General features: G+C 37.1%; 1 protein-coding gene across 1 annotated transcript; it reads left to right on the top strand.

Moving 5' to 3' along the window:
- The first annotated feature begins 8,260 nt into the window (after positions 1-8,260).
- LOC122201077 (putative olfactory receptor 5AK3) lies at positions 8,261-9,190 on the top strand. Its single transcript, XM_042906978.1, has one exon. It carries the CDS (start codon positions 8,261-8,263, stop codon positions 9,188-9,190), a length of 930 nt encoding a protein of 309 aa, XP_042762912.1.
- Positions 9,191-18,156: the final 8,966 nt, after the last annotated feature.

Here is an 18,156-nt window from a genome sequence, read left to right on the forward strand (position 1 = left end):
TGCGGATGAACTGGAAGGAAAGGAGTCCCCACCGTCCTCCGCACATGCACTTTGCCCCACATTATATTTGCCTGGAGGCTCAGGCAATAATAATACCAGCTAACATTTATTTAGCACTTACTCTGTGTCAGTCATTTACACATACCCTCACCAATAAATTGATACTATTATCTTCGTTTGATAGGAGGGGAAACAGAATCACAGAGAAGTTAAGTAACTTGCCCAAGGTCACATGGTTGGTGGGTAGTGGAGGCAGAACTTGAACCCAGGAGTCTATCTTCGTAGCCAAGTGCGGCTTAGGCCCTGGCCCAAAGAAGGCATCCCCACTGCTCTGCCAGGACAAACGTCTTTGGGATTCCTCCTTCATCCTCATGTTCTTTTTCTGTTTTACCTCTAGGAGGTGGTGTTCGTTCGTTTTCATGGTCCTTGGCTAAGAACCCACCAGAGGAGGCGTGGCCCCTGTTTTAGGGGGTTCTGCACCAACCTTTCTGCAGGAGCAGCCTACAGGCGGATGGCTCCTGAGAAGAATCCCAGGAGCTGGTATAGAAACCAGGGAACCTGCACCCAAGGGATTCTCATGCTCTACTTTTTATTCATTTACTTTTTATTTGAAAATTTTTCAAATGCAGAAGGGACTACTGTGATTACATTCAGCCTCTGTAATTCATTTTTTTTATTTCTATTTTTAAAAGTTTTTAATGTTTGTTTATATTCGAGAGAGAAAGAGAGAGAGAGAGAAAGTGAGCAGCATGGGTGGGGCAGAGAGAGACAGAGAATCTGAAGCAGGTGTGAGGGCTTACCTGTCAGCACAGAGCCCGACCCATGAGATCATGACCTGAGCCAAAGTGGGATGCCCAACAGACTGAGCCACCCAAGCGCCCCCTGCCTCCATACTTCTTAACTCATAACCAATCTTCTTTTCTGTGACCTCTTCCATTTCCCTCCCTCACCTGATTATTTTCAATCACTTCCTAGGTACCATGTCATTTCATCCATAAATATTTCAATATGTATGTAAAACATAAAGTTCTTTCTAAAAACATAACTCAATTTCATATCTGAAATCGACAAAACCATCAGCATGCAATTTGTAAAAAAAAAAAAAATTTAACAGTAACAATAATTAATACTCTAAGAAGAATTAATCCTCTAAGAAGTCAGTGTGGTCGTCCGGAATAAAAAATTACCGGCAACAATGCCTACTGAGCTTTGGCCTCTGTGCCTTGGATTTCTCCTGTGCTGAATTAAACTAAGGAGGGAGATGGAAAGGTAGCTAGATTTCATGACTCTGATATTCCAGTAGTTTTCATAACCAGAGGGATCATCATGTACCGCTAGGTCCCCAAATGCCCTCAACATTTTTATTAATAATTTTCAACAGTATTTCCTACCTCTCTCTCCCCTACCAGAATGTAAACTTCCTGACAGGTAAGAAGTTACCAAGGGTTTCAAACTTCTCTTTTATTCATTGTGACATCCTCAGTGCCGAGAACTATGTGAGAATCAAGTCAGAGACTCAATAAATATCTGTTCAATGATTGAAAATTGAGCTCTTCCACCTTTTGTAACAAAACCCCTTAGTCATATAGAAATCGTGAGGCATCAATCATTTTGGAAATGTTTCAATTCAATAAAGTTGGTATCACTATAAACTCACCTTTCCCTGTTTGTAGAACTACTTAGATGGCCATGATGGTATTATTCGCCTAGGAAGTGTCCTTATCAAAAGGTGTTTTAGGGGATGCCTGGGTGGCTCAGTTGGTTAAGCCTCTGGCATCCGCTCAGGTCACGATCTCGCAGTGCATGGGTTCAAGCCCTGTGTCAGGCTCTGTGCTGATAGCTCAGAACCTGGAGCCTGCTTCAGATTCCGTGTCTCCCTCTCTCTCTGCCACTCCCCCACTTGTGCTATGTCTCTCCCACAAATACATAAACATTAAAAGAATTTTTTAAAAAGAGGTGTTTTAGGAATTGAGAATCAAAGCATAGTATCAGCTGACACAAAGGTGACTAAAATGAGTCAAAGCCAGGTGTCCCTCCAGGTAAGTCTCGCACCCTTTGTATAGCAGGATGGAGTGGTAATAAACAAGTAGGTGTTTCAAGTGGAAAGGATCAGTGTGTCTTACTTATGCTGCCTTAATAACAGACTAGACTGTCAGAAAGGAAGAGATTTGGAAGCCAGCTACTTCTCTCTCAAAGCTCTTGGGCTCAGGGTGGAGTACCTGCTCCTGTCTGCAGGAGGCCAGGAAGGACTCAGCTGGCCTCACCTGCATGTACTCCAGCTGGCCTCCCTTTGGGTAGTTAAAGCAGCTCAGGGGTCAGCCTATAGGAGAGTTCTGCTTATTTGGTCTCTGTTTTCTTTTGCACCAACCTGCTGAACCACACCATGCACCTGCTGAGGATTGTTCCAGGGGATCATTTACTCTGTGACTCAGCTACGGACAGGTTCTAAGAAGGGGCTGAAGGAATCTGCCTCTGGATCCCTGTTAGCCTTTCACCATTTTCAGATGGGACAAAGTCCCTCACAAAGCCTTTTGAAATCCATTTCATGTGTCAGTTATACTGAGCGTTGTTTTTGTGGGGTTTTGGCAATGCCTTATCTGCTTCAACTGCATTTTCCTTTAAACCTACTCCTTCTCCCTTCTCTATCCCGGTTAAATGGCCCCACCATTCACACAATGGATCAGAACAACAATCTAGGAGTCAAACTTGATTTCTACCTTTCTCTCACTCCCTACATTCAAACCAAAAGCAATTTCCTGTTAACTTTACCTCCTCAAAACAGTGCAATTAAGTATCATTGTCTCCCTATCCCTTATACTACCCTAGTTCAACCCACTATTACCTTTCAAATGAAAGACTATAAGAGCCTCATATATGGTCTTCCAACTTCCATTCTTGCCCTTTATAATCTAAGTCCAATCAACAACAAGAATAATCTCTCCAATGCAATGATATGTCCATGTCACTTCTCCCACTGACCCTAGGATAACTTTTTATCATACTAACATTCAAACTCCTGAGGGCTCTCTGTGATAAGGCATCTGCCCAGGTCTCTGACCCCAGGTGTAACGTGTCCCCCTTCAGTCCCTCCAGCCCACTTTCTTGTCCTTGGAGCACATACACAGGCCAAGCTCATTCCATTTCCACTGTGGGGACTGTGCACCATCTTTCCCCACAGGTGGCTCTGCTTTCTCACTAAGCCATCTCTAGAAGGAGGCCTCTCCTGACTGAGATTCTCCCTCCTATCAAGCACCATGACTTCATAGCACTTTATTTTCCTTACAGCATTTCTCCTTGTCGGAAATTATCTTGCTTATTAAAGGGTTTCTCTGTGTTTGCTCTCCACACACTGGGGTGCAACCTCCATGACAGTTGTATCCATATGCTGCTATTTCCTATGTGTCCCCAGTCCCTGGAGCAGGGCCTGCCATATGGTAGGTGTAATAATATCCATTGTACTGAAATAGAACAGTTCACATACAATCACTGAATTTATGTTTTTCCTCAAGAAGACAGGATTTCGCCATTTGGGTTCTTTTGAAACTTCGGTTCTGGCTCAGACTCGGGGACTGAGGTCTTAAAAATTGTGGGTTCACACTGACCTATTTGAATTCCATATTCACATTGTATTACCCTTGTCATGGCTGACTCACTTCACATCCCTGAGATGCAGTTCCTTTATCTATAAAATGCAGATAATAACAGTTCTTAAGCTATAAGGTTGTGTGCAGATTCAACAAGACAATGCATGTAAAACCTCTGAGCCCAAAGCCTCAAAGTGGCAAACACTAAATACACATTGTTACTACTATCAGTGTTGGTTTTCGGCTTTCAGTAGTCACCACCATAAAGTAGAAGGGGTAGATTTCTCCATCAGAGATTATGCCTCTTTCATTCGCATCCATTCATTTATTTATTCCCTGGGTTATCCTTCTAGTACAGTCAGCATTTGGTCAATCAAAGTACAACTAGAACACAGTCTGCCACTCGGTGGGTAATCATACAACAGATTCAAACTTGTTGACAGCTTCAATAAACATGGAAATAACTGAATGCATGATACTGTCCTTAAACCCATGAAACTTAAAGTCCAAAGTCCCCAAGAGGTTTAGTAACTTGCTCATATTCACCCAGTGAGTAATCGATACGGCCAGGATTTGGACCCTCAAGAGCTCCTCAAGAGCTCTCCTCAAGAGCTCTTTGAGTCCTCAAGAGCTCTCCAAAGAGATGGTCTAGAACTATAGGGTAGCACCTGTGAACTTTTCTTCTAATGATGCCATGGGGCTAATAAAATGAGGCATGGAGATGATCAAGTTAAAAGGGTATGTGAATGTCTTCACTGATGCTGCAGACAGAGCTTCAGTTGAGGATCTTGACTGTCTGTATAAGACCCCGGAGAGCTATTGAGGTAAATAACAATGATGACAGCCACAGCAATGAGAGGAAGGGGCACTCCAATTGGGAGGAGCCTTCTAGCAATGATAATCCTGATAACCCCCTTCAATGCAAAGCCCTTTGCTGATCAAAAGATATATGCATGAGCATTCCCTTCCTTGCTCTTCCAAAACTACGGAGGCAACCACATCTGGCATCATTAATCCTATTTGACAGATGGAGAAACTGAGGTTTAGAGTAAGAGAAAGATCCAGAATGCAAAACCAGTTTTCCAGATCCAAGATCAGCCCCAGGTTGGAACAGATGATCCCCAAACTCATAGAATTAAACAAGATGTAAATTCCCTAAAGGGTAGGAACTTGAAAAAAAGAAAATTGTTAATGGTCTCAACTGAGAAGTTCAGTTCTATACACTCAACTCAGTCCCCAGTGTCTGAGATTCTCATAGGAATACATAGATCTTAATCCCACAGCCCTCAAAAATAACTCCCCCGTTTGTAGCAAAAGCAAAAACACCACCTTGCAGCAAGTGTTTTTCTAAGGACACACCTGCTGGAGTGTCTGGAAGGAAAATCCAAGCCTAGAAATCGAAAAATACACCAGGAATTTTATCTCTGCTTCTTTGCAGACTCCAGAAAATCCTCCCCCATAAAATCGAAAGTTGAAACAGAGTAGCAGGATCTACTGATGGGGTGAGTTGGGAGCATTTTCAACATTCAGATCATAAAACACTTGAATACTCTCAGTGCTCAGTAAAAGTTTTATAACTAAACTAATCCATCTTGGTTACCAGTTAACACTTTGGAAATGGAAGAAATCATTACTTTATTTAAAAATATCTCTGAGTACAACAGTAGTTGCCAGGGACCAGATGGTAGGGGAAATGAGATGTTAAAGGGTATGAACTTCCAGTTATAAAAGGAATAAGTTCCTGGGATCTGATGTACCTCACAGCTACTATATATAATTAACAATACTGTACTGTGAAAGTTGCTGTAAGAGTAGATTTTAAATATTCTCAACGTAACAACAACATGATAATTAGGTGAAGGATATGTTAACTAACCTTATGGCCGTGAACATTTTGCAATATACATGTGTATCAAATAAACACATTCACACCTTAAACTTACACAATGTTATATGTCATTTGTGTGTCAATAAAATTGGAGTGGGGGAGAGAATATCTACGAAAGAGGTACAGAAAAAGTCCACTGTAACTTAATGTAGAAATGACTCCTAATTAGAGTAATTTCTCCTTAATTGCATATAATGTGACTTCCTATTGTCTCTACTGTAGCTTGTGGGGCAACATCACCATGCATTTGTTCAAATACTTCCTCTGCTTGGAGTTGCCTTCCCTAGCCATACAGATCTCCACCTTATACCATCCCAAACACATTTCTAGAACCAATTTTAAAACCACTTATTTTAGGGATGGTTTCTATATCCTCTAATAAAATGAGATTATTTGCCAAACTAAAGTCAAACAGCATGCAGTTTGTATCTCCTTTTGGACACTATTAATTCTCATTTTTGTCACAGAGAACCAACATGAAAATTAAACTTGACAACTGTAGATGTAACTTACTCACCACTTTAGACCCTAAGTCTCCGACCATTTCTCTCAACAACTGAGATGCTCAATTTTTCCTTTGGACTGAATTGACCTCTTTTAACCCTTAAAACAATAATACCCTTGTTTTCCCAATGTCTTGTAAAGAGATGTGGCTTTTATTTAAAAAAAACAAAATACTGGCAGCATTTTGACTTGCTTAGAGATAGTATGTCTGGACCTGTACTTAAAAGTCAATTAAAGGGGTATAAAATACATTTAAAAATATTTAACAATTACAAAAAGGCATATAGAATATACAACAAATATGTGTAATCACCAGATAGCTATGGATATAAAGTATCACCAATACTATGGAAGCCCCAGTATTATGTCATATTATAATTAGTCAAGAAGCTATTTCCCTCAACATTATGATTTTAAAATTTGGGTAAAGAAATGTAGGCCTAGTGAATTCATTTTCAGTGATGGAAATATTCTATTATTTTTTGTACCATTATTTATTTTATCATTAGTTGTCTGTTTTTTTAACACTTTTTCTATTATATCACATGGCCTGATCTACCTTTTTAAAATCCAATTTGACAATCATTGGATTTTAATGATGCATTTATTCCATTTATATTTATTATCCTAATTCATTTAGATTATTTATGCCTTCTCAGGTGATTTCTGTTTGCCATGATTTTTTTCTAGTATTTTTATCTCCTTTCTTATGTTTATTTAGATTGGTTGATTTTTAAATTCCTGCCAATCCCCCAAATTTTAAAAGAAAACCCAACTTTTATCTTTTATAATGTTTGAAAACATATATCTTTAAGTTCAAGTCAAAAGTACAAAAATTTTAGAGCACCTTAAGTCTAATTAACACTCCAACCTAATACCTCAGTGTTAGCTGATATATTCAGTTTCTTGACCACTTCCCAATGGAAAATATTATTAATATTTTATACTTCCTCTGTTTTTTCCAATTTTCTCACCTGTTTACTAATTTCTAAGTTCACTATGTCTTCTTGTTTCTGAGACTTTTTTAAGGATCACATTAGTCTCTTCTGAACAACAGCCTTTAGAAGCATATATAGTGCTCAACTACTGATGGTAAACCCTCCATGTGTTTTTTGCATGAAAATATTTTATCCATTCTTTTCATTAACTTCTTCATTTAAATGTAAAACCTTCATAAAAGTTAAAATGATGGTGCAGTGAGCACTGTGATACACTGCACCTAGATTAACCAACACCTTTTCTTTTCCTTTTGCTGGATCTCTACACAGACAAATGGACAGATAAGAGATATTCAGCATGTACCTCCTGCAAACAAAGAAAATCTGTGATAACCACCTGTTCCCACTAAAGAAACTTGATACTGATGAAATTATATTATCACATATATACTTACTATTCTAATTTCCCACTTGTCTCCACAATATCTTAAGTAGATGTTGTATTTTCAGATTCAGGGACCAATGAAGGATTATGTATTAAATTTAGTTGCAATGTCTTTCTAGCCTTATTAAATCTGGAATAGTTCCCTGTTTTGTTTTTTGTTTGTCTTTTATGAAATTGACATTTTTGAAGTGTCTAAGCCAGTTGATTATAGAATTTCCCAACATCTGGACTTTTTCAAGTTGCTTCATAATGATTAGGTTCAATAAATCTTTGCCATTAAAACAACATAGGTGATGTTGTTGCTATTCCTTCTATTTATACACATATATATGCATGTATGTATATATAAAATGAGGGGACTATATGGCATGTAAATATGGGAGTTGCATGCTAAAGAGAGTTGTAGAAAGACACTCTGAAGTCTTCAAACATATGTGGGCCATGAACAGAAAATTTCTTTCATTAATGCTACCAATTTCAGGAGCTTGACCAGGATTGGAATGATGAATGTCTAAGGAAAACTACAGATGTTGAAAAGTTGCAAATCATATTTGAATATTGCTCTCAGCAAATATGGATCCCTGCTTAATATGATGGAAACATGTGTTAACCTATGCTTCTTAGAATCACACATATTAGAAGTCAATCATCTTCTATGAGATCTCCTTCAGTTTGAAAATGAATCCATGACTCACATGTCATTTTTTATGTGGTGATTACTTATCAAGGAAATAGAAGAAATATGGAAAGCAATAAATCCTTTTGTGAGTGTTTTCCATAAGGATCTAATTCAAAAAAACAAAAGGTGACTGAAATATAAGATCCTTTTCCTTCAAGAAATCACAAAGATTTTCTTTCTTTTCTTGGTCCTCTTCTTGGTCCTTTCTAGACTTCCATAATCATGACAAAAGAAAATATCACTGAAGTGACTGAATTTTTTCTTCTGGGGTTTGGTGCCCAAAACAAGTTTCGAGACCTCCTCTTCATTGTATTTCTGGTCATCTATGTGACTTCCATGGTGGGTAATATTGGAATGATCCTACTCATCAAGACAGATTCCAGACTTCAAACACCCATGTACTTTTTCCTACAACATTTGGCTTTTGTTGATATCTGTTATACCTCCGCTATCACTCCCAAGATGCTGCAAAACTTCATATTAAAAAACAAATCTATATCCTTTGAGGGCTGTATAATGCAATTATTGGTTTATGCAACATTTGCAACCAGTGACTGTTACCTCCTGGCTGCTATGGCAGTTGATCGTTATGTAGCCATCTGTAACCCACTTCACTACCCCATAATCATGTCCCAAAGAGTCTGCATCCAACTGGTAGCTGGTTCATATGTCATGGGTTCAATAAATGCTTCCGTGCACACAGGTTTTACATTTTCACTATACTTCTGCAAATCCAATACCATCAATCATTTTTTCTGTGATGTTCCCCCAATTCTTGCCCTTTCATGCTCCAACATTGACATCAACATCATGCTCCTTGTTGTCTTTGTGGGATTTAACTTGATATTCACTGTGTTGATTGTCATCTTTTCCTACATGTATATCATGGCCACCATCCTGAAGATATCTTCTGTTTCAGGGAGGAAAAAAGCCTTCTCCACATGTGCCTCCCACCTGACAGCAGTCATTGTTTTCTATGCAACCCTGTCATACATGTACTTACAGCCCCAAGCTAGTAATTCCCAGGAGAATATGAAAGTGGCCTCTGTATTTTATAGCATCGTGATTCCTCTTTTGAACCCCATGATCTATAGTTTGAGAAATAAGGAGGTGAAAGAGGTTCTAAAAGTGATGAGGAAAAAGTTCTTCTAGGTTGGACCCAAGTCATTAAAATTCAGCACCTCAAAGCATCAAGTAAGGATGTTTGACCATTATTGAATGTTTCTGAAGTTGGAAACACGTTCACATCTTAAATCAATGTTACCTCTTTTAACAAGTTCTTAAAATGTGAGAAATATAGCAACATCTCATGAGACTAATATTCCCCTGATTATAACTCAAGAAATATGTTTCATACTATCCATATTTTATTGAGATTATTTAAAATATTAAAATTATGTACAGACTTCACAAAGTATTTAGTTGCTTCAAATAGATTTCATATATGTTCTTAAAGACTAGAAAACCTCAATTTTGCATATAATCAATATTAAAATTGAAGTTCATTAATTACCATTCACTTAAATGACTTCCTTAAGTTGTCTACAAAGAGACAGTATGTTCTGTTCTAATTATTGCATACACCAGAATGTAAAATAAATGCACTGCTTTGAAAAGTACTTTTTGACTCTGGCTATACTTCCTACTTAATATTCTTTTATTAGTTACATTCTCTAGTAACTAATTTCTATGCGATGTCATGTTTGATGTTACGTTTGTCGTTAGTTATCCTCTTTATTCTGAATCCATTTCTTTCTTGTATAAGGTAAGGAAACTTCTGGAAACATTTCCTATATCCCTCCCCAATAAAAATAGAAAATCTAGAATGTAGAAGGATATAAAAACCTAAATAATTCATTTATGAAAGGCACACCAGTCATTTTAGTCTAGGCAAATAACTTTAAACTATAGTAAACAATAGAAGTTGAAGGGAGGCCAAGAGCCCTTTGAATCAGAAAGACAAACCGTTAACAAGAGAGCTTTAATAGGTATATTGAAGTTAAGTGGTGGAAACCCCCACATGACTCTAGAGAGGCCATGCTACATGAAAAAGCAAGTTTCACATGAAAATAACACCAGACAGACTAGTGATCTGGCCAGAAAATGTTAAGTAACAGCAGAAAGACAACTGGGCAAGAGAAGATATATTTTTCAAATATGATATCCTGCTTCAATTTTGAGAGAAGAGAAAAAATTAACATGGAGATAATGTGGGATGACCAGAATCTTCCCAGCAAAGACTCCACCTTTATAAAGGATGACACCTTCCATAAAGGGAAGGTCCAAGAACCTTCAAAGACCAGGATTAGGGACAATTGCTAGAGAGCCATCAGCAAAGTAGACAAAGGATGTCCTGAGACTCTAGAGGGGAAAGTCAGAGACTAATGTAAAATATGGTGACTATTTTTTTTATGGTGACTATTTTTAAGATACCATATCATATATTTGAAATCTGTTGAGAGAGTAGAAATAAGGAAAATGATAATCATGCAAAGTGATGGTTTGTTAACCAGTTTGTGGTGATCATTTCATGATGGATACTCCTGTCAAAATATCAAGTTGTGTATCTCAAGTACATACAAGCTTTGTCAATTCTACCTCAGTAAAGATGTAGGGGAAACATGATAAAACAAAGAAAAACTTAGTACATGTTGAGAAATCTAAGAGGCCAAATTGGAAATAGGGTGCAAAATGGAGAGTCACATATTACTCTTCATTTAATACCAAGGTGAAAGAAACCCCCAAAAAAAATAAATTCTGTGACAAATATACACAAGAAGTGAAATCCCTGAAATTTATATGAAGGATGAAATGGTTGATCTGGGCTCTCGCCAGGGAATAAATAGTGATTGTTAGCAATTATCCAAAAGAGAAATTTCCTTACTGACATCTAGAGTACTAATAGTCAGATGTTGTATAATCATAAATTCTTTCATAAATTACCAGGTGAACATTATTGTTTCATAAATCATCAGCACCCCATGGTTTATAAGGGCTTTTGGGGTCCAGCAATTGCCTCTAAAACATTATGATAGGGGCTCAGTTCTTCGACCAAAATTTGAAGTTGATAATTAGCAAGATGGCTAACTTACCATGTTTTCACTCATATGTGGATCTTGAGAAACTGAACAAAAGACCATGGGGGAAAGAAAGGGGGGGAAAAAGATACAAACAGAGAGGGAGAAAGGAAAGCCACAAGAGACTATTAAATACAGAGAACAAACTAAGTGTGGATGGTGGGGTGGGGAAGAAAGAAAATGAGTGATAGGCATTGAGGTGGGCACGTGTTGGGATGAGCACTGGGTGTTGCATGTAAGCCAATTTGACAATAAATTATATTCATAAAAAAATATATTAGTCTAGACCAAAGTGGAAGAAAATATAGCATCACACAGAAAAGTTTGGAATAAGAATGACACGGGGAAGAGAATACCTATAGAAGCTTAAAGACAAAGAATCCACCCACCATCCCTCATGAGTATTCACTAGCTGCTCCCAAATGTAGCTGGTTGTCCATCCATTCTCCTCTTATTCCTTCCTAAAAGAATTCCTATTTTATGTGGAAGGTGATGCAGCCAGGTAAAAAATATATTGCACTTCTCAGCTTTTTTTGTAGTTGCGATGGCGTGTATCTTAGGCCTTTGGTAAAGGTAACGTATGCCAGTGGCATAGAGTGAAGAATGAACCTTAACCTAAAGAACTATCTTATCTTTGTCTGCAGCTACTGGCATGATCTATAGGCCCCTGACATGTCCTTCCTAATAAGAGTGTTTTTGGCCACTGGACAGTCTAACATTGTGATTTATGATGGAAGCTTTGAGACATGCCATATCATTTTCAAACTCCAGGGCAACTTGGGACTAAATATACTATCCTTAACCTCCAGGAGAGGTTGAGAATGAAAGTTCAGCCACATGAGCATTATGTCATACATAGTGCCACAAAGAAACTGGATACTAAAGCATACTAAGGGTGAGCCTCGCAAGTCAGCAATACTCCATATGTGTGGCCACACGTTGACATACAGAACGGTAAAACATCCCTGTGTAATATACAAAATACATGGACATTTTGTGTTTGGATCCTCACAAACCTTGCCTTATGTATTACTTCCTTTAACCACTTTCAATGTGTATCTTTTTACTATGATAAAACTAAAATTTGTATGTATTGTGTTTTCCTGATGTGTTCGCCAGTTTGGGCTCTATTTAAATTTCCATAGGTTGAGTATCTTCTAAACAACAGAAACTCACTTCTCACAGTTCTGAGAGTTAGAAGTCTGAGAGCAGGGTGCCAACATGGTCAGGGTCTGGTGAGAGCTGCCTTCTAGGCTTCAGACTGCCAACCTCTGCTCTGTTCTCAGTGGTAGAAAGAGCTAGAGAACTTTCTGGGGTCTCTTCTATAAAAGCATGAACCCTACTCATCAGGGCTGCACTCTCAGCTGTGGGTGCAGGGCTAAGAAAATCACAAAAGTGCAAGTCAAAACCTTCAGTGCTGTGACCCAAAGCCCTTACCACCATACACCAGCACCTTGGGTTACGATTTCAACAGAAGGATTTGGAGGGGCACAAATATTCAGTCCATATCACTAGAGTTCAGTGAGTCATTCCAGTGAATTATCAAACCTGAGGGTGATTGTAGAAAGATCCCCACATTTGTTACCAACCACAAATGGGTGGAGTTCCAGGGAGCCCTGGATTTTTGGCATCTGAAGTGACATCAGTCCTATGGGAACTGTTCCCTCAGACTGTGTTTGCTAAGCTTTTTGAAAAGGATGATCCCAAGCAGCAGAGAGCAGGAAGAATGAGCTATAGAAAGACAGAAGCAAGGAAAGGGTGAATAACTTAGCTGGCATACACCCTAGGAACTGGAACTCAGTCTCAGTCTCTGAAGGACAAGACAAGTATTCAATCCTTCTCCCCCACTGCTTGAAGGTCAAGATATTCTTGAGGCAGAGAAGCACCTATATAGGTACCAGTCACTGGAGTAGCTGAGGAGAGAGACACAAGACACTGAGACCTCTGCTATCTATGTAATACATTTCCATCCAGTGAGATGTGAGTGGAAGTCTGCTGGATTTGGAGAAAGCTTTCATTTTCCTAATGAAATATATATATATATATATATATATATTGCCACCCTGCCTTCCTGGATCATTTTTTCTGCTTTGAAAAGGGAATATGATGTCTAGCACTATAGGAGACAGGTTAGACTGTGGGGCAACCTGCATATGGGAAAGGCTAAGTCAATCACAAAGTGCAAGTTAAAACTTCCAAACTATTGTTATAAAAGAAAAATAAGTCCCTGTTTTTTTGAGCCAAAGTAAATTGGGTTTTTTCTACCAGGAGTAGGACACATTCCTAACTGAGACACTGGTCATGCAATAAGTAATGTTGAATGTTGATTCACCAGCCTTTTGAATGTAACGCTCCTTTTCAGGTATGCTTGTTAATCAAAAGCTACAGACTCACTGAATCTAGCCTTCTATTCTCACTGATTAAAGCTTTCACCCTATCAACTTTCGAGCCCAAAACTTCTCAAAATAGCTTATTCCACAGACTGTTATCTGAAACATTCTGATGGCCTAAAGTGCAATTAGGAAAAAAAGAGTATATTTATCCAGGGCTTATTTTTTAAATATATACTTTTTAGAAAAACAAAAGAAAGAAGACACAAAGAGTATTTTTCTTCAAGTAAACAATGATCAAGGTGCTAATATAAAATATGTTCAGTTTCCCCTCTCCCCCACCCCCCCATCAACCCTCAGTTTGTCCTCTATATTTAAGAGTCTCTTATGGTTTGCATCCCTCCTTCTCTGTAACTATTTTTCCCCTTCCCTTCCCCCATCGTCTTCTGTTACATTTATCAAGTTCCACATGAGTGAAAAGATATGATATCTGTCTTTCTATATAAGCAATGAATCATGCATGGGAATCTACCTCCAAAACCAAGAGCATGCTATACACACTGTATGTTAGCCAATTTGACAATAAATTATATTTAAAAATAATAAAAAAATAAAAATCTCAATACATAAAAAAATTTTTTTAAATATGTTCAAATAGTAGTAACTGTATTCGCCACATTAGGGACACAGGTTCCTAAATGTAGACTAGCTTTGATTTCTTTTTTTCAGAAAACCATGTGTTTTTTTACTGATTATGGTGACAAGGTCAATTTTCTGGACCTGAACACAGATTATCAGACATATTAAAAACTGTTCAACATAATTTATCACAAGAAAATATTTTTGAAGAGTTGTTTTATAAAAGGCAACACACACACACACACACGAGTCCCTAATGACAGGAACATGAATTAAATTTATCCTTTGTAGAAAGCTTGAATGTTATTCATCAGAAAATAACTACTCAACACTGTTTATTCCAATTCCAGCTCAGCTCCTGGAATCTCAGATTCCTGAGGGAACCAGTATTGATTCCCTTAGGCCCCTGCTCCAAACTCCCCAATTAGAAGGAAGCACAGAAAGACGATGGTGGTAATCAGCCCACGCTGCTGCAGAAAGAGAATCTGGAGGCAACTCTGGCGTAAGTAAAACAAAGCAAATCCCATTTTTCAAATCAGCCATGTTTTCATCCCAGCGTGTGCTGGAAATGGTGGAGCAAAAGGGTCAGAACCAAAGTTCCAGTATGCTTCACCCAAAACCAGGAAGAAGCCTTTCATCCCTGGTGATACAACAGCAATGGAGGGAGGGAACTGAACTGGACTGGGTACAAATGAACAAAAGATTGAAAGGCTGATTGAATGAATGAATGAATGAATGAATGAAAAGTACGTTTTTTTGTATACTATTGCATGTGTTTTTGTTTGGTTTTTTTGTTTTGTTTTGTTTTGTTTTGTTTTGCATGTGTTTTTATGACCAATTCTGAGTAGCCATTCAATGCCTGGTCCTGTGCTGGGAATTTTACATCAATCACCTCACTTTGTCACATCATTACAAAGCAGCCTTTACTCTTTCTCTTCCTCTTCCTTTTGAAAACAATTAAAACTATTTCAAAAAGAAATGGTGATGAAATTTATAAGTTTAAAGACTCTCTCCCCACTCCCATGCCCAAGGATAACCACTAAACATTTGATGTGATTCCTTCTTGAGCTTTTTCGTGGATAAATAAAGAAAATGAGAAAAAGAGAGAGTGGATGTGAATAAAAGTGTTATTTTTAAAGGGTCCACACGTTATGTATTATTCTGCAGCTTTCTTTGCTCATTTGACAGTAAGACAGGAACACCTTTCCATAAGAGCATATATTTATCCCATACATTTTGGCCAGTGTGTTGATCCCATAATAAGTTTCTCTTCTGATTTATTTAACTCTATTTCCAAATTTTTGCTTTTATAAGCAGTGTTACAATAAACATCATGACCTTCTAAGTAATTCTGTGATCCCATTTTACAGACACTAGACCTGAGGTCAAGGGGAGTTACCCCCTTTGAATCTATGAGGTGGTATGACCAAAATTCCAACCCAGGTCAGCCTATTCACTTTCCCTTCCACCTCACGGTGCTGCATATAAAGGAAGCTTCAGAAGCACCAGAGTTCAGTATAGGGTAGTCACGCTTGGGGGATTGACTCTTCTACTGGTTGTCCATAGTTCTTGAAAAAACGTCCCCCAATATCTCATGCATTTTATTTAAATTCAAGATGATTACATTGAAATGGTAAATGTCAGTATTCTATCAAGATTCTAAGCCAAGTAGACTCATGAGAATTCTAGCTTCCTCTGACCAGTGCCTTCACCCACTGGATAGAAGTCTCCTTGAAAGGGCTCTATTTCAACCCTTAGCCCTCACTAAATGTTGAAGAGCACTGTTTCTTTTTCCATCACTACAGAATTAAGCCACTCTATTCTTCAAGATATTTGAAAAAACCAGACTGCCCAGGAAACATTAACAACAGGTGCAGTTTGTTAAACTCTCCACCACTAAATGCACTTTCTTAGCTAAAACTGATCATCTCATCTATGGAGCTATAGCTCTGCCTGGCTTTAATGACATGAGTACAGGAGATTTCTACTGATATAGTGGGGACATGGCTTTTCCTTTGTGAGGGATTTCTGTTATTACATAATATTTAAGGTGCATGAAAATATATTTAAGATAATGTAACAACTATTCATGAAGCCACCATCTAACTTCTGCGACTTGCTTTTTGTTGCTCAGCATTCCATTTGAGAAATTTATCCACATGGATTTTCTGGCTCCAGCTTACTGAATTTTCACTACTTTATTTAATAGTACATTTTTCTGTGATCAACAATGCTTTTTGTGTGTGTATAAATATATTTATATGGATACACTTACACGTGCATGTATTCATGTGTATATATATCCTTGCTTATGTGGTCAAGAATTTCTCTAGAATATGTACCTATAATGGAAATTCAGGAAGGCATATATTTAATTTTACTAATATTTCCAAATTTGCCCCCAACATGATTATGCTAATTTACCTTCTACCAGAAATATATGATTCCACATCTTCACCAAAACTTTGCATTTTAAACTGAAGAATACAAAATTATTTTTCAATGCAGCATTAATATATAATTATCAAATAACTAGTGAGTTGTGTTTACTTTCACATTTCTATTGACCATTTAGGTTTCTTTTCTATAATATCCTGATTATATATTTTATAAAGTTTTCCCTTGGGATAATTTATAGAAATTCTTTACATATACTGGATGCTAATTACCTGACATTTATATATGTTGCAAAAAAAAAATTACCTAAGTAAATTTCTAGTCAGTATTTAGCGTCTTCTCTTTTACAATGTTGGTATTTTTAATTTAAAAATGGTTGGATTTTCAATGTTTTATTTTTTGTGCATTCATGTCCTATTTAAGTATTTTTCTGTATATCTAAGTCATGGGTATTTTGTTTTGTTTTACTCTCAAAGCTTTACAATTCAAATCTTTAATCCATTTGGAAATTATTTTCATAAAATGTAAAGTAGGAATACAAGATTATTTTTCATGTGTATAAACATTTATAGCGCCAATGTATTGGACCATTTTTCACTGACGTACATGCTCCTGGCTTCATACATCAAGCTTCCAGAGGCCCATGGGCCTGTCTTTTATTTCTTTTTTATGGATTCCATTGATCCATTTGTCCACCCTCACACCATTCCACACGAAATGTCTTTACTACTATCACTTTTTAAGAAGTTCTGATTCTGATAGAGTAAGTTCTCATCCTCTTCTCCTTTAAAATTGTCTTTGCTATTTTTAGATATTTTCTCTCCCACATAAATTTTAGAATAAGTTTGTCAAGATGTATGTAAAATTCTTCCAAATTTGCTTAGAATTACATTGAATTTGTAGATTAATATGGGGGGGATGTAATGTTTATAATATTGAGTTCCTCTCCATTCTTTCTCAGATTTATGTCTAGACACTTTATTTTTGATGTTATTATAAAATAAATTTTTTAATAACACTTTTGATTTATGGTGAACAGAAATGCAATTGATTTGTTTATATTAAACTATTATTAAATAACTTTACTAGGCTCACTAAAAATTTATCTGCCAATTCTCTAGGATTTTTTATAGAGACAATTACATTATCTAAAGCTAATAACAGTTGTGGTTTTTCCTCATAATCATTTTACCTTTCATGTCTTCTTCATTTCGTTCTGGCTTCTGAAAAAATACTGAACAGATTCAGTCATAACAAGCATCCTTGTCTTATTTTTTATAGGCACTGTGTCTCATGATTTAATAGTAATTACGTTTAGTCCAGCAATGTGGTAAGTAACTTTTACCAGGTTATAACAGTCTCTGTTTTCATTTTTGTTCTATTGAATCATGAAAAATTATTGAATTTTACCAAACAATTGTTCTGTATCTATTGAGAAGATCATATGGCTTTTTAAAGAATATATTGATATGGCAAATTATATCAATAAAATTTCCAATGTTAAAAAATGCTTTCATTCCTGGGATAAATACAAATAGGTTTTGATTACTGATGGTAAAGTACCTTTTCGCTGCTTCTGATGTTTCTTTCCTGCAAGAAAACTCAGTCTGTATAATCGCAGACTCTCTATCCCCATCTTATCCACTAAGTTCCTAAAAAGATGGCATGACAAGTC

Source organism: Panthera leo, chromosome D1 (genome assembly GCF_018350215.1).
Source record: "Panthera leo isolate Ple1 chromosome D1, P.leo_Ple1_pat1.1, whole genome shotgun sequence".
Lineage (NCBI taxonomy): Eukaryota > Metazoa > Chordata > Mammalia > Carnivora > Felidae > Panthera > Panthera leo.